The 18,278-nt window shown below is 40.6% G+C and overlaps 1 protein-coding gene across 2 annotated transcripts in view; it reads left to right on the forward strand.

Annotated features, from left to right (window-relative positions):
* Frem3 (FRAS1 related extracellular matrix 3) overlaps positions 1-18,278 on the forward strand; it is a 62,463-nt gene that overhangs the window by 37,637 nt on the left and 6,548 nt on the right. For both annotated transcript variants that reach the window (XM_078022073.1, XM_005327583.4), the window contains 3 exons: positions 2,569-2,799; positions 5,729-5,854; positions 12,379-12,630. In XM_078022073.1, coding sequence (XP_077878199.1) covers positions 2,569-2,799; positions 5,729-5,854; positions 12,379-12,630 — 609 coding nt within the window. The remainder of the gene's footprint in view (positions 1-2,568; positions 2,800-5,728; positions 5,855-12,378; positions 12,631-18,278) is intronic.

Here is an 18,278-nt window from a genome sequence, read left to right on the forward strand (position 1 = left end):
CCTGCATAATGAATTTAATTACCATCATTAATAATTAATAATAATCATTCTAATAATGCATTATATTTTGTAGCATCTTTACCTGCCAGAACTTTCAGAAATCATTTGCCTTCAGTTTCATATCTATTAAGGAGGCAAATAGGGGTGTGTTGCCTTCATTTTACAAATGAGCATTCTGGGCCTCCCAGACAAGCAGGACTCAAATCCAGCCAACGTATCAAAACTGTTGGAGAGAAGCCAAGAGGAAGTAAGCTAAAAGAAAATGGGCTCCCAAGGGTCATCCTCAGGCCCAAGGCTTCTGTACTAGGACTGTTCTCTTAGAAAGAGGCCCGCCCCAGTCTCAGGCCAAGTCCCAGGTTTCTTCACCGACTCTTGGTGGAACTGCTACCCAGAACTTCAGCTCAGGTCTGCCTCCTCCGAAGCTGTTTGTCTCAAGGTCTTCTTGTGAGTGCGGGTTAATATCATCCTAGCTCAGTAAAGGAAAAAAAAAATAAGTTGATAGAACCATTTGAACTTTTGCAAACTAACTAAAGCCCTCAGAAGAACTTCCAGTCTGGCTAACCCAGCACCTCTGCCAGGCTCTGTCCCCTTGCCCTGCACATGGATCTTTGTTGCACTAACCATCCCCAGGCATGTTTAATGGGTCTGTCTTCTCAGTAAATTTCCAGCTACATATGATCAGAAACTCCATTTTAATTATGCCCCTTCCCCCACAACATAGGGCATATGACTGTCACCCATCATTTGCTGTGGCATGAGCTATAGTCAGCCTTCTGTTCTTGACAATACTGCCTAGAACCACATATGTGAACCTCCAAAGCATCTCACTCAGATGCTCCTGGAAGTCCTCCCAAGAGTCCCATCCCACCCCAGGCCAGGGCTAGTGGCAAAGAACAGAATCTAAATGAAAAATAGAAATAACCATGGAGTTTGGCTTCCTTTGTTGCCGATAACTCTTTTTTGCAATGATCCAAAGAACTTTCAGTTTCTTTATGTGTCAATTATCCACAATAAGATATGTGATATAATATGTGCATAATACATGATAATAATTCTAAATACATCTAGCATGGTTCCTGACTTTAATTTGGTAGCTACAGTTTATTGAGCACAAAAATAATACTATTATTATTCTATGGCATTGTCAAACAGAATTGGAACCACCTGGTCATCTGCTTATCTCCTCATATCTAGATAACATCTAGAGTAGTGGCTGTGCCTAATTCTGGGTGACATCCTCAGCCCCGTGCACACAGCCAGTGCTCAACAACTATATGCCTGTTTCGTTCCTGTAGCAACGCCAATTGCTCTAGGTAAGCTTCAGCTTGAGGACATCAATCATCTTCCTTATTTTCAACATGCGGCCAATAGAGATTCTTCCCAAACTGGACATTTACTCTTGGACATTTACCAGACTATATGAATACACACTTCCTTTAGCAGTTTTGCAAAGACAATACTAGCTGTCCTGCCTTAGAAATTACTTTCACACTTTACACCTTTGGCTATCTTTATCCAGGTTTTGGATTATTGGAGAATCAGACAAAGGGCTGTTAATCTCACTTTGTCATTTTTCACCATAGCTAGTATCAGCTCATGTTTGACTTCACACATTCAAATAAATGCAGACCCTAAACCTGACAATGATACCTAAAGTATTCCTGCTTCATTAAAACTTCACTAGGATGTTAAAATAAAGCAATGCTAGAATGCTGTTCAAACCTTCTATACTGAGGGAAGTATTTATTCAGTCTCGATGGGGTAGCACCTTTCATCTTCATATCCAATATTGGACATTTTAACACAACTTTGTTGTTGTTTATTCTCTTTGGGTACTCATTAGTTCCTATTTCTTAATTCAGAAATATATATATATATTTTTTTTTTTAATTGAGTTCCAACTATGTGCCAGGTTCTGTCTCAGGAATTCATAAGTGAATAAAACCACCAAAGATCCCCACCTCCAGAGTGCTCAATTCAAGTATCTTCTATTTAGACCATGAGCTTTCTGGCAGATGGGGTGGTATCTTATTCATCTCTGAATCCCCAGCACCCAAAAGAGTTGGTCACATCACAGGCCCTACTATACAGAAGCTGAAATAAATAAGCTCATCACTGTGTCCTCTTCTTTCTGTTACTCCTTCCTCCTGCTTTCCCCTCAATTTGGTTCACTTCCATTAACTTAAATCCTTTTAGCCAAGAAGCATCATTTATAAGTGTCTTTTGGAGCATTAACAGAAGCCATATCTGGTGGCCTGTGCCTGTAGTCCCTGCAATTTGGGAGGCTGAGGCAGAAGGTTTGCAAGTTCAAGGCCAGCCTAGTAACTTAGTGAGACCGTGTCTCATAATAAAATGTGTAAAGAGCTGGGGATGCAGCTCACTGGCGGAGCACTTGCCCATTATGAAGGAGGCCCTGAGCTCAATGCCAAGTACCACGAAAGAAAAAAAGAACAAAAAAGAAGCAATGTCTGTGTTATCTACTCTCATTAACAATAGAAACCACTTTGAAAGGAGAATATTCCTTCAGTCCCTTGACTTTATATTTATGGTTTCCTGATTCTTATTCAGGCATTGGAACCAAAGATGAAACTGCAAAGAAAGATAAAGATTTTAAAGGAAAGATCCATCAACAGGTGCAATTCAACCCAGGACAGACTACAGCCACGTGGAAGGTGAGAATTATACCCGACAATGAGTACGAGGCCTCCGAAACTTTCCAGATCATTCTATCAGAGCCCAGCATGGCTGCACTGGAGTTTCCAGAAATGGCAACAGTTGAAATTGTGGACCCTGAAGACGGTATGTGACATTGATGTGTTCTACCAGTCAGTCTGGGTTTGTGGGTCCATGTCCCACCTTCATGTCTTCCTCTGTCTGCTATCCTGTGGATGCATTCATACTCATTTGTGATTTAATGTGAGGTGAATCCCTTCAAGGCAGTAATCGCTTTCAGGAATTTTTCTCTTTTTGGACCAGAAATTGAACTCAGGGGCAATTAGCCACTGAGCCACATCCCCAGCTCTTTTTTGTATTTTATTTGGAGACAGGGTCTCACTGAGTTGCTTAGGGCCTCACTAAGTTGCTGAGGCTGGCTGTGAAATCGAGATCCTCCTGCCTCAGCCTCCTGAGTCACTGGGATTACAGGCATGCACCACTGCTCCCAGCAGAATTTTTTAAAAAGAATGTAGAATCTTTACCAGGACTCCTTTAACATTCATAGGGTCCTTGCTGCAAGCTTCCAGCATACCACTGGTTTGGAGCAGCCCTGGCCCGAGAGGGTTAGTCCACAGGGCTTATTCCAGGCCTCTTTTCCACAGGCTCATTTTTTCCCTGCAGCCTCTGCAGTCCACTCAGCAGCTCAAGTGGAGACTTAGATCTCCAATGTCCTCGATGTGGCTGCTGGGTACCTGCCAACCCATTAATTTTTATATGTGTTCCACAAAGTTCTGTTAAAATTGTGCATCATATTCTTGAATTCATCAGCCAATTTTATATATTCATTCATTCAGCTAATATCCAGAGAAATTAAACAACCAACCAAACAAAAATACTAACTAGTAATCATACTATTTGCTGTCCCATTTTGGCCAAGTAGAGGATTCCCTAAAGGGGGCTTTTAATATTCATCTTTGAAGTAATACTCAGACATATTTATTATCATAGTAGTCAAAAAAATCTAAGTGCACCTGCAAGTGCAGAACTTACAACCAGGAAGCTGGCCTTGTACTCCACAGGGCTCTGGGAGAAATTTCCTGTATTAACATGCTCCTAACCACATCAGCAAATGTTAGCATAATAGAATGTCTGCTTCAGAGGGGTGGAAAACTTCCCAGAGCAAATAAGTCTAGGAACCATTTCAATCCTCCTCACTCTTGAAAAATCCTAATTCACATTAGCATATTAAGGATTCTGAGATACTCTCTTGCAAACAAATCTGTTTAATTGTGTCTAACCTGGTTTCCCCAAATTGCACTATGGATGTTTTGTTGTTGTTGTTTTGTTTTTGTCCTCTCCAAGGAATATTCTTTAAATTCTCTGAGCTCTACTTTAATGGAAACACAATTTGAAAAAACATCATTCTCTATGCTCTGCATGCACTTGGGCCAACACCAGAGAAAACACAGCCCCCACCACCCTGTAAACAAGTGTCAGGTCGGTGTTGTTTGTAACGATGCTTAGAAACATGAATCAATTATGAGCCAAATATAAGACAGATGGGGAAAGAAAGGATGTGGAGCATTCACCATGGTCCAAGTATTAAGGTTCATGGAGGAGACAGGGTTTGAGGAGAGGCTTGAAAAGCAAGTGGGCTTTGATTACCACAGTGGGTAGGAGCAGGTTTTCCAGATTGGAAAAGCAGAATGTGACTGAAGAACTCGTTCCTCTGCCCATCAGTTTTGTCATATGACATCATAACTTTAACTTGGTTGAGCTCCTTTCATGATGCTAACTTTTGATATTGAGAAATGTAGAGGAAGTGGGCCATGTCAGGGGGTATTAAATGGAGGAAAGAAAATCACAACTGGCTTTTTTCCCCTGTAACTCAAGACCCATGTTCTCCTAAAAGCTGATAGCAGTACTGTTAAAACTAACTTAGGGAAGAAAGTAAAGAGGAAAAAATGTAATACGTGATAAGTAGATAATTTAGCCCTGAATTCTAGATTAGCATTATTTCCAAAAGGAGGAAGGATGATCTCCTACAATATTTTCCCTTCTTGCTCATGTTGCCAAGGGGAAAAAAAAAATCTAGCTACATACTTGATATGGGGAAAAGACCTGAGGCAATTAAATGTGGTATGATCCAGATACCTACTTCAGTTCTCCACTGGACACTGTGGATCCAACCTTCTTTAAGTTCTTGTTTTTTAAAACAAACAGAATTTTTTAATGTTTTTTAGTTGTAGATGGACACAATAACTTTATTTATTTATTATCTATTTTTTAATGTGGTGCTGAGGATCGAACCCAGTGCCTCATGCACGGCAAACATTCTACCACTGAGCTACAGCCCCAGCCCACAAACAGATATTTTTAAGTGCACAGTGCATGCTTAATGAATGCCTTGGAAACATTAAAAAATACCAGAGAAGAATAGTGTAATCATTCTATCAGGGAGACATGACCAATACTCATATTGATATTTCATCACAGTTTTAATGGTATGTCAAGGTATGTGTACACACACAGCCCCACAAACAATGCACAACTCAGTGAATTATTTTAAAATTGAGGACAAGACCTGTAATTTATTTCTCTCTGCATACTAAGTGGCCCATACAGTGTCTTATCCACAGTGTCTGTTCAATAAATGTTAAATAAGTTACTTACAGAATACTGCAGAAAGGTATTTTTCTTTAATGGATTACCTGATTGTTAAAAACATATTTTTAAATGAGCCATAAAAGTAAAGCAAAGGCAACATATTAGATCTCTATTTAGGAGATAGATCTAAAATTTTACCTAAAAATCAATAAGAATTGCAGCAGGATTTTCCTTTCATTTTAAAAAGGCCTCTGAAAAACATTTTTAGCCTTTTAGAAGGAGTCCTTAAATCCAATTTCACTGCTGTTCTAGGGGAATAATACTTCCCACTCTCACAATATTTAATATTGTTGATCATGGTGGAAAATGCAGGGGTCAAAGACTACGTGTATTTCTGCTCAGATGTGTTAAAATATTACCAACCCAGTTTAAACCCTGTTGAAACATCTTCTGTCATCTTTTCTAGAATCAACGGTCTACATTCCTGAGGCAGAATATAAAATACAGGAGAGCGCTGGGGAGCTCCTGATTCCCGTGAGAAGGTCTGGAGATGCAAGCCAGGAGCTAAGGGTCATTTGCTCAACTCATCAAGGTAGGAGGCTCCATGGGGATCTTGGAGGCAGGAAGCAGGTTATTAGAATGAGACTGTGGTGGCCCTGGAGTTGTGCAGGTGCCAGTGAAGCAGAGGGCAAGGCGCCCAACCCCTGGGCCACTCGTCCTCCAGGGCTACGGCTAACCTCCCTTGCTGACCATTACAGGAGTCCTGGCTGTTCTGAGCTGGTCTCAGATGAATTGTCTTTCAAAATTGAGATGAAAACAACTTTTTCTACTATCTCACAAAATTTTTCGAGAATGAAATGAGACGCTGTATATGAAAACTGTTTACATATGATGGTGAAAATATAAATAATTTGTATTTATAATAGTCTGAATTGCCTGTGGGCAACACTGCAAAAGAGTCTTCATATACTATTCAGTCTCTTCTCTTCCCTTCCCATTTTACATCTACAAATGCATGCTTGCAACCTTGGGACCAGGTGTCCTCCCATCCCAAAATAAGCTTCCATTCTTTCTGACTTCTATACAGTCAGAATTCAGCCAACAATACCCTACCCCCTTAAGCTCTTAGTCTCTAACTTATTAGTAACTGCAATAAAGAAAAATTGTGGAAATAAATGAAGACCACCCAAATGAGAACAAAAAAGGCATTTTAGACTGCCTTTTCCCTGCTGTGACTAAAAAATCTGACCAGAACAATTTTAGGGGAGGAAAAGTTTATTTAGGGGCTCACGGTTTCAGAGGTTTCAATTCATGGACAGCTGGCTCCATTCCTCTGGGCTCAAGGTGAGGCTGAACATCATGGAGGAAGAGTGTGGCAGAGGTAAATGGCTCACATGATGATCAGGAAGCAGAAAGAGAGATGCCACTCACCAGATACAAATATAAACCCCAAAGCCACACCCCCCAATGAGCCAGCTCCTCCAGCCACACCCCATCTGCCTCCAGTTACCACTCAGGTGATTAATTCCATCAAGTGATTTTTTTTGAGAGAGAGAGAGAGAGAAAATTTTAATATTTATTTTTTAGTTTTCGGCGGACACAACATCTTTGTTGGTATGTGGTGCTGAGCATCGAACCCGGGCCACACGCATGCCAGGCGAGCACACTACCGCTTGAGCCACATCCCCAGCCCCATCAGGTGATTAATTCACTTTTAGGTTAAGGATCTCTCATAACCCAATTATTTCTTCTCTGAATCTTCTTGCACTGTCTCACATGTGAGCTTTTAGGGGACACCTCACATCTAAACCATAAAAAAGGGCTATTTATTCAGAGCTTGCTAGAGCAAGATGAGTCAGCCACTGTCACTTGCATTTGGCAGAGACTCAAAGGCATAAGAATGAGAAGTTATAGAAGAAGAAATAGAGGGTATCAGGCAAGCCCTGACTGGCAGCTGTTGACACAGAGGAAGGCAGGCTAAGAAGTAGCAGGGCTTCCATGGTTTGTAAGAACATATCTGGCCTGTTAGGAGAGGAACAAAAATCATGGAGGCTGACAGTTATTAGGGCCTGACTCTTTGGGGCTGATTGCTATCAACTGTGGCTTGGCTTCTGGGATCATTGCTGCAGACTGTGTGTGGGTGTCTGCCTTTATCAACAGTATAGCTCTTGTCTGCTCATATATTCAGTCTCGAGATTGATGCTCTTACTTACTGAAAAAGCAATATTGGAGAAATAATTCTTGTAGCTCTTCTTTCTCCCCCACACTTTTTTTTAATACTAACCCCCCATGTCATGGTCTGAAAGTACTAATGAGGGATATTTCCATCAAATAGCAAGTACAGGTTATGTCTGGGCACACAGAAATTTTAGTGGTAGGGCCTTGAGAGCCTATCAAAGCTGAGCAAAAAAAGAAAAGAAAAGAAAAGAAAAGAAACAAGAAACAAAAATCTTTGTTTCCTTTTTCAATTACCTATAGCCATGTGTGGTAGCTGTGCATTATTAGTAACATGCAAAGCATGAGCTCACTCTCCATTCAATCATTAATACAGCTCAAGCATATTTTATTCATAATTGTTAAACATTTATTTAACAAGATTTCCAAAGAGGCTTAAATCACCAAATTGTACTTCCATCCTCTGAGAGGGTGAAGTACCTACCCACAGGCTGGAGGTAAAGACAATGTCACAATGACAGGCAATATGAGAAGATTCACAATTATCAGTCTCTCATAATTCCACAAAATGTGCCAGGGTACTACCATACACACAGTGGTGAGTTCTCCAGGAAGGGCCTCTGACCCTGTTAAATGCATGTGGTTTTTCACTGCAAGTTTGACCTGGGGAATCCCAGGTCAAAGCTCAGGTGTCAGACAGTGCGAGTTGGGTGCCTGCTGTGCTCAGAGTTTTCTGGGAATGCCACCTTCGCCCCTGGAGACCTGTTGGCAAGTTGGGTCCTACAGAGGAATCAGAGGAATCCCATGAGAAGCTAAATGTGGGTGTGGCCCTGCCATGTGGTCAGGGGGTGGGAGGAGGAAGCCACTGCCCAAGTGGACACCAGCAGTTCAGCAATCTCCCGTGATCCACCAAATAGGCTGTTCACCACCTCATTTCTCCCAGTCACATCTGGGAGACCCTCTGGTTGTAGATAGAGACTGTGTCATGGTATCAAGCTGCCCAGCTTGAAGCCCAGAGAGAAGACAGTGTTTTCCACAAGAGCTGGGTGCGTTCTCCCTGGGATCCCTGGGCAGCCAGCTGGGGAAGGAAGGAGCCCACAAGGAGTACTGCACCCCACCTCACTTCCCTCTTCTTCACTTTCAATTCCCAAATAGAGTAAAATCAGGTTAAAACTGAGAATTGCTAAAATGTACATGATGCTGGCAGTACATGGACTTTTTCTCTGAGTCGTGCTAAGAAGGAGATGGGAAGCAGGTTGTTCAGAGAGGGTTCCAAGCATATCCAGGCAAAAAAACATGCCCTCTTCTGCCTTTTAAAACAAACGTGTGATATGTTGATGTATTTGGTTATGAGTGTGCTTTTAGATAATAGAGGTCATGCCTTGCATCTCATAGGGTACTGGGGAACCATTTTCTCTTTTCTGAAGTACAAACAATGTCATTTAAAAGTTCCTTTTCTGTAGGTCTGCTGGAGATAAACTCAGTTTTCTATTTATCACAATACAACTTTATCTCAACCCCATCTTTGAAGCGTCTAGGATGGTAGTAATCTTCTCCCAGTGTTTTGAACTCATTACTCCACTCTGTTCTGGCTTCCAATGTTGCTATTAAGAAGTTGTCCAGGGGCTGGGGATATAGTTTAGTTGGTAGAGTGCCTGCCTAGGATGCACAAGGCCCTGGGTTCAATCCCTAGCGTACACACACACACACACACAAAACAAAGAAGTTGTCCTTAGTCTAAAAGTCATCTTTGTAGCAAGGACATTTTTACATGTTTAAGATCTTCTCACCTGTATGTGATCAAAAGCTGTGGAAGTTCTGTGGGGCTTCTCTTGAAGACGTTTTTTTCTGAGAAGGATGTGATTGCTTCTTCCAGAATCCACAGGGCAACACTCAGAAACCCTCCTGCAGCCCCAGGTCCCCAGGAATCGTCAACACTCCACAACAGCTCCTTGAGATACCCAGATGAGGCCCAGGCACCCCTGCTATGCTGGTGTCCCACCTGCCCAAGGGAGGAGACCAGTTTATCCTTGAGAGACCCTGCTCTAGATTATCAGGCTCAGGTTTTGGGACAGTGGGGTTTTTTGTTTTTGCTGTTGGCCCTGGGTGATTTTCCTTGCTTCCCGGGAATACAGAAAAGCCAGTATAATTATTTCTAGTTGTTTTGTTGTCTGAGAGTATTGCAGGGTACTCACTGGCCAAAGGCTGGGAACAGAAGTCACAGAGCGTCTTCTGGATGGAAGCCCCCATGCTGTGCAGCCCGCCTCCCCCAGCTGCCCTCCTCATCCCTTATTCCTCCGCTTCCCTCCAATCACGGAAGAATTTTATCTCCACTCTGGGGATTTTTTAACTTGCTACCAATAAAATAGAAAATTTTTTAAACTTAAATAAATGTCAGTACTCTGTGTTCTTGACCACAGAATGTAACTGATCAAATGGTTTCCCCCAAATAAATTTTCTGGAATCCTAGGAGGAAGGGGTCATATATTGACAAAGAGATTTAATCATTTTATTTAATTTTATAAAGGCATTATTGACTACTATGTGAGCCTAATGTATGTCTGCTTTGGGTATTTATCTTGAAGAGCTAAGCACGCTGCTTCTGATAGGCATCTTTTTTTATGTCACCTGCTTGATGAGTAGGCACAGTAAGAACATATATTCTCCAACATAAAGAACTCCTGTGTAAACATCTAACTGTTTTAAAAAATATTCCAAATGATTACTATTAATCATAGGTTGTAAGACTTAAGACCTTTTTTCCTGTGTGTGTGTGTGTGTGTGTGTGTGAGTGTGTGTCCCGGAGTGACTCACCCCACCTGCTTTCCTATGTTGCTGGCACTTGTCCCCATTCCCTTCTAGTGGGAAAGTGCCCACCTCTGTCACTTAGCCATAATGCTCACCTTTGCCATCTCAAGAACCAGCCTCTCCTGGCTGAGGAGCTCAGAGAACTCTTGGAGGCACAGGTTTTTGGGGGAGACAGAATAAGGTTTCAAGGCCCCAGAACCACACTGAAAATTAGCCAACCTACCACCCAGTGAGAGTCCCCTGAGCCGGACATTAATCACAGTTTCTGCCCCGGCCCTAGTAAACAGGTTTTATTTTCTTCAGTTCTCCAGATTAAAACTTTGTATATGTTCCCACACTAATAAAACAATCAATAGTGACTTTCTGATTCTTCTAAAATCTGGTTTGGTTTTTTTAAAATCATTCTGAAACATTTTGTAAGTCGGTGCCCTTTTGAACAAAGCCTCTGATGTCATTTTGGAGACTACTTTTTAGCAAGCTGTCCTCCTCCCATGCAGCATACAGCCATAGATACCAGCTTGTATTCATGTTTAGAAGACATCAGGCACTGACAGTGCCTTGCATTTGTCCACGTACCATACCACAAACAAGAAAGGCCCTTACAAGACCAGAGTGTCCTTTCCAGAACCTTCCTGCCACATTCCCATTGCTTTTTATTAAGGAAAATTATGGTGGGAAATATTTATACTTTTCAAATATCACTTATCTAAAATATTGCACTAAATCACTTCCATTACTATGGCTGATTTTCACTCTTTTAGCTCTAAAACTGGGTTGCTGTTAATAATACAGAGTTGCGCTAAATCCTAGAAATCCCACTCCTGAGTCCTTACTACAGATAAATGAAATCATATACCCACTCCAAGACCAATACTAGAATATTCACAGCGGTGCTGCTCCAAACAGCTAAGAATGAGAAAGAACCCATTATCAGCTCCTAGATGAGTCCACAAACCGTAGGAAGAGGAGTCCACAGTAAAAGAGAAGGAAGTTATGATACATGAGTGAATCTCAAAGTGAGGGGCTAAATGAAAGAATCTGGCCACCAAAGACTAACACACAGAAGTACTGTGTGTTCCACTTGTGTGACATTCTCATAAAGGGAAATAAATCTTGGGGCTAGGATTGTGGCTTAGCAGTAGTTCTCCTAGCACATATGAGGCGCTGGGTTTGATCCTCAGCACCGCATAAACAATAAATAAAATAAAGGCATTGTGTCCAACTACAAATAAAAAAATATTTTTTAAAAAAATAATAAATAAATAAACCTAGGGTGACACAAAGCAGATCTGTGGTTTTTGAGGGCTGGAAGGCAGGGAGGGAGATGGACTGTAGAGGCTACAAGTCAACTTTTATGGGTAGATAAAAATGTCCCACATTATTATTTTGATGGTGATCTTATGTACTTATCAAAACTCATCAAGGGGGCTGGGGTAGTAGGTCAGTGGGAGAGCACTTGCCTAGCACATGGGCGGCACTGGGTTCAATCCTCAGCACTTCATAAAAATAAAGAAAGAAAGACACTGTGTCCATTTACAACTTGTAAATGGTGTATTGACATTGATGAATCTTCATATAAGTAAGTTGTTATAATAAAACTTAAAGTATAGTGGACCTAAACTGAAATCCCCCAGTCAGTCCTGCATGCCTCGTAAACTAACAAGTAGCTTTGTGGCTCTGTCATGGTGTCATACAAGGAACTCTAGTCAGAGTCAAAAATTAGATTATGTTCCTAGTCCTCAGAGCCATGTCTTGGACAGTGCAGGGGCAGAAGAAATTCTGTACCATTATCATGCTATGGATTTTCTAGTTTTATTTCTCTGCCCTGTAGTTTTTCCATCTATAACATGAGAGATTGGAGCTGAGCCAGCTCTGACAGCCTACGATCCTTCAGTTCATTTAGCCCTTAATCTAAACCAACCCTACTCAATACACCCCATTGAAAGAGCAGTAAATCTGGAACATGCCAAAATACCAGAGTCTATTCTGAAAGCTTTCTAATCACAACTTTAATATTGATGACTGGAAGAGATGCGTGCCTTGTAATTCATCTAGAAATAGTTTGAGGAACCAATAAGGAATCCCCATTTGGAATTCTCCTCACCTTCCCTGCTCCTTCTGACATTCCTGTAGGTTCTGCCACAGGCACGATTCCGCCCATGGCCTTATCTTTCTCTGACTACGTCTCACTACCAGAAGACCACACCAGCATCCTCCTCTTTGACAAAGATGAGACGGAGAAGAGCTGCCGGGTTCTCATCATCGACGACTCCCTGTACGAAGAGGAAGAATCCTTCAGTGTTTCACTGAGCCTCCCTGTGGGAGGGCAGCTGGGATCCAGATTCCCCACCACCAAGGTGATCATCCTGGCTGATGCTGAGGATGGTAAGTCCGTTTCCCGCTTCCCTACTCTTGGTCGTAGCTGCCTCCTGCTCATGTGTTCTTTCAACAGTTAAAAAGGAAATCTAACTTTATTTATCTTTTAGAGGAATGTTTGATGTTCTTCTTTCTCCAAAAGTGGTATCTTTTCAAATCGGTAGACATCACCAATATCGACAGCAAAATAGCAACATGGGAAGGGATTAAATATTTGTGTATAACTTTATTTTTAAGAGGAATAAAAAAAAGTGAATACAGGCCAAGAAGGTGACCCAAGACTTGGAAAGAAGTCAAGAAGTGGACCTGAGTCAAGAATCTATGTTCCCAACCAAGACAGCCCACAAAGGCCCTCACCTGAGCAGCACGGGGATCCTCTCTGACAGCAGTCAGTGCATGAGTCTTCAAATGGCACAGGGGTTATTCGTGCTATGAAGGAGCTCCGTGTGTAGGCATCTGGACCCCCTCTTCCCAGGGCTCTCTGGCAGGAAGTTTGGCTCCTGTCCCTGGGGAGCCCAGCTGAAATTCAGCCAGAGAAGAGAGGAGCTCCTCATTCCTCAACACCAGCCCTTCCCTCCCTGGTGTGATAAGAAGTATCAAGCCCAGTCACCAGTATCACCCTGGGTTTCCATTGCCACTTCTATAGGGAGCATTTTTGAAAGGAAATGGTACTCAAGATGGCCAAGATGAAACTATTTTATGATTTATCTCAGATTAGTGGCTTCATCTCTTAACCAACCAAGCCTCTGCCTGGATTTGAAAGGCTGTGGGGTGCTGTGCTCACATCTAGTCAGGATTAAACCAGCCTGCTACCAGAGATCCAAAACTAATGTGAGTGCTTTTTCTATAATCCCACACCTCCCATAAAACTGAGAGCTATGCCCAGAGAAACAGCCTGGGTAGAGTTTGAACAGCCAGCGTATATACTCTCAAAATGGGTATGACAAATTTATCGTGTACTATAGGACAATTCCTGCTTGAATTTTTTTTTAAACAACCATAGAACAGAGGTAAATATGAGTGAGGTTAAAAATAATTTTTTGTTTGCTGTTTGGTCTGCCAGTCCATGACCTGTCAAGGTCAGAGGTCCAAAATTCCATTTTGACAGCCAGCCTAGAGGCAAGATACAGACCCCTAGGAGATGGATGTGTGAGGACAAATGCCAAATTATAAATTACAGTGAACAACCAAAGTCAAAGAGAACTAAAAACCAGAGTCCTTCATTCTCTCTTGAAAGAAGGCTCTACCTGGATAGCCACTGTGTAAACAGATGATTGAGTCACAGGTGTGAGATATTAACAGTGCTGGCCGACCAAGACAGCCATCTCTACTGGAGCAAATAACTGCCCAGTGTCCAAGATTTGTTAGTAAAGATAAACATATAGCAATACAGAATAATGCACTATTATAATTTTGTAATGGTAGTGGGTAAATCATTTCTAAGTCTAGAATAAATATTAAGAGACTGAAATATTAAAAATAATTACAATTAAAATACAATAATGAATATAATTTTCATAGACATAAATTGTGACATCCATTCCATAAAGTATGGGGAAAAGTCAAAGTGTAGAGTTTTTGCATGCAATTGAAATTAAATTGTTACCAGCTTAAGACAAACTGTGATAATCATAAAATATCTCATGCAAATCTCATGGTAACCATAAAAATACTACCTATAGAAGTTAAGAGAGAGAGAGAGAGAAAGGAATCAAAGCATACCCATGCCAAAAAAAAAAAAAGGGAATACATTAAAAGACAAAACAAAGGAAAAAAGAACAAGAAGACAAGTACAAAACAATTAATGACAGGCAGGGGACAGGGGTATAGCTCAGCAGTAGTGCACTTACCTAGGATTCTGAGGCCCTAAGTTCAATTCCCAGCACAATAGCAGCAACAAAATCTGTTAGGACAATATTACATTTTTTTCCTATCAATAATTACTTTAAATGCAAATGGATTAAATTCCTTAATTAGAAGACAGTGGCTGGCTGATGTGGTGGCGTACACCTATAATCCCAGAAGCTTGGGAGGCTGAGGCAGGAGGATGGCAAGTTCAAAGCCAGCCTCAGGGTGAGGCCCTAAGCAACACAGTGAGACCTTGTCTGTAAATAAAATACAAAACTGGGCTGGGGATGTGGCTCAGTGGTCGAGTGCCCCCGAGTTCAATCCCCAGTACGCCCCTCCCGTCCCCCCCCCAAAAAAAACCAGTGACTGAAGGACTCACATAGCCTGAAAGTAATGAAAGGCAACAGATATTCCATACAAATGGTAATGAAAAAAAATGGCAGTGGAGGCTGTACTTAAATAAGGCAAAATTAAAACCTCTTAGTTAGAAACTGACCCAACAGACAAGAAGGGCATTATAGGATGATAAAAGGATCATTTCACCAGGTAGTTATAATAATTATATATGCACTCACCATCAGAGAACAGAAATATATTAAGAGAACATTGAAAGAACTGAAAGGGAAAATAGCCACACAATAGTAGTGGGAGACATCAACACTCTACTGTCAATAAAGAGGAAACAACCAGAGAGAAACCAACAGGGAACCCAAGCAACACTACAGACCAAATGGACCAAGCATTCCACCCAACAGCAGTAACAGTGAAATCCATGCAGAATATTCTCCTGGAAAGAGTAGATTCAGTTAAAGAGTAGACATCACAAGTTTTAGCAAATTTTAGGAGGTTGAAAACATGCCAAATATCTTTTCCCACCACAGAGGAAAGAAACTAGAAATCAAAACCAGAAAGAAAATTGGAACCTGGTGCAGAGGTGCACACCTTTAATTCCAGCAACTCTGGAGGCTGAGGCAGGAGGATCATGGGTTCAAAGCCCATGATTAGCAACTTAGCAAGGAGCTGAGTAACTTAGCAAGACCCTGTCTCTGAATAAAAAATAAAAAGGACTAAGAATGGGGCTCATTCATTAAGCTTACCTAGGTTCAATCTCTTATACCAAAAATAAAAAAATAAAATTGGAAAATTCATAAACAAGTGGAAATTTAGAAGTTCACTTTTGAAAACCCCAATGGAGCAAAGAAAAAAAATCAAATAGAAATTGAAAAATACTTTGAGACAAATGGGAGCAAAATACAACATACTGAAACTTATAGGATATAGCAAAAGCAATGCCAAGAGGGAAGTTTACAGCCAAAAATACTTGCCACTAAAAAAAGAAAGATCCAAAACTACTTTGCATCTCAAAGAATGAGAAAAAAAAGAGAAAAAAATTAAGCTGAAAGTTTACAAAATGATAGAAATAAATATCAAGCAGAAACAAATATCCCTGAAAGGAGAAAAACAATAGAAAAAATTGATTCTTTGAAAAGATAAAAAAGTGACAACCCCTTATCTAGACTAAGATAAAAAGAGAAAACTCAAACACATAAATCAGAAATGAAAGAGTAGCTGCTATAGCTGATGCCATGGAAATAAATATCTTAAGATACTATGACACCAACAAATTAATTATAGTTCAATAAACTGGGTAACCTAGAAGAAATGGATAAATTCCTAGAAACATAATAACACACCAAGACCAAATCATGAAAAAATAGAGTGTCTAAGCAGACCTATTACTAGTAAGAGACTGAATCATTAATTAAGCTTCCTAACAAAGAAAAGCCCAGAACCAGATAGCTTCACTGATGAATTCTACCAAAAATTTAAAGAATTACTGTCAATGCTTCTCAAACTCTTCCAAAAAATTCAAAAGGATGGAACATTTCCAAATTCATTTATGAAGCCAGCAGTACCCTGATTACAAAGCCAAAGACACTGCAAGAGAAAACAACTAGGACAAACATCCCTGATGAACATTGATGCTAACACTATCAACAAAATGCTAACAAGCTGAATTCACCAGCCAAGAAGGACCAGACACTATGTCCAAGTGGAATTGATCCCTGGAATGCAAGGATGGTTCAACACTGAAAATCAATTTAAAGAATACACTTCATTAACAGAATGAAGAAGAAAAGTCATGACTGTCTCAGTAGATGCAAAAACAAAAGTTCATTGTATAAAATTTATCACTAATTCATGATTAAGAAAAAAATCCTTAGCAAATAATAGAGGGAAATTACCTCAATGTGAAAAAGAGCATATATGAAATGCCCACAGCTAATATCATATTCAACAGTGAAAAACTGAAAGATTTTCCTGTAAGATCAGGAAGAAGACGAGGGTGCAACCCCTCTACTTCTACTCAAGATCATCCTGGAAGTCCTAAGCGGAGAAATTAGGCAATAAAAAATAAATAAATAGAAATCATCCAAATTAGAAATAACAAAGAAAAATCGCCCCTGGATCTTTTATAAAGAAAACTCTAAAGAAACAAAACAAAAGAAGAAAGAGGAGATAAAAAGAGAATAGGAAAAGTTGTTAGGACTAATAAATGTAAAATGGCAGTCTACCTATTAATATACAAAAACCAATAGTATTGCTTTATGCCAACAATGAATCACCTAAAAAGGGAATTAGAAAAACAACTTTAACATGAATAAATACTTGGGAATAAACTTAGGAATTGAAAGACTAGCATATAGAAAATTACAGTCATGAAAGAAATTTAAAAAGATAAAAACACATGGAAAGATATTACAGACTAATTAAAATGCCCATACTGCCGGATATGGAGGCACATGCTTGTAATCCCAGTGATTTAGGAGGCTGAGGCAGGAGGATTGCATGTTCAAGGCCAGCTTTAACAACTTAGTGATACCCTGTCTCAAAATTTAAAAATAAAAAATTAAAAAATGCCCATACTAGGCAATCTACAGATCCCATGCAATCCCTATCAAAATCTCAATGGTGTTTTTAACAGAAATAGAAAAAACAATTTAATATTTATGGATCCACAAAAGACCACAAATGGCCAAAACAATTGAGAAAAAAGAGCAAAGCTATCATGCTTTCTGATTTCAAAATGCTTCACAAAGCCACAGTGGTCAAATAGTACAGTACTGGCATAAAAACAGACAGTGTTGATCAAACGGGCCTTTGTGCAGAGTTTTCACTGGGCTCTACAGTTCACACCATGCACTGACCGTGTCCTAAGGTGCATCTTGATTCTTTTGCTGCTAATTGCCACTGTCCACTCGCACACTGCTATCTTCCTGGATGTGCGTGCTGTATTGACACCAGGGCTGCTCATTCTTTCCAAAATTCTCTGTTCTCTTTGTTTCTCTGCTTCCCCACACTGCCCCCCCACCCACCCAGCCATGTCTCCAATTATTTTTTGTTTGCTTATTTGTTTATTTCTTTTCTGGAGGGCTCCTGTCTGTCAACCTGTCTCCCTAAGGGTTGATGTCCCCCACCATGATTCTCTTTTTATTCATTCCCATTGGACGATCATACTTTCCTATATGAAATTTCGCCCTCAACCTTTGAGCTTAGCCCTCCCAGATCTCATCTCCAGTCCTAGCTAGATTCTTGAATTCTAGATTGACACATGATAGTGTTTCTGCAATCCATTTAGAGATTCCATAGGCAACTGAGACTCCACCTCTGTAACTGAACTCATCATCCTTCCTTCTCTACTCCCACTCAACATCATTTCTCCTCCCTTATTCTCAGCTGAGTTCCTATGGTGCCTCCCTTGCCCACTTTCCACACTTTAGGCTTTCAGGGCATCCTATACCCAATCA

This window comes from Ictidomys tridecemlineatus, chromosome 9 (assembly GCF_052094955.1).
Source record: "Ictidomys tridecemlineatus isolate mIctTri1 chromosome 9, mIctTri1.hap1, whole genome shotgun sequence".
Taxonomy (NCBI): domain Eukaryota; kingdom Metazoa; phylum Chordata; class Mammalia; order Rodentia; family Sciuridae; genus Ictidomys; species Ictidomys tridecemlineatus.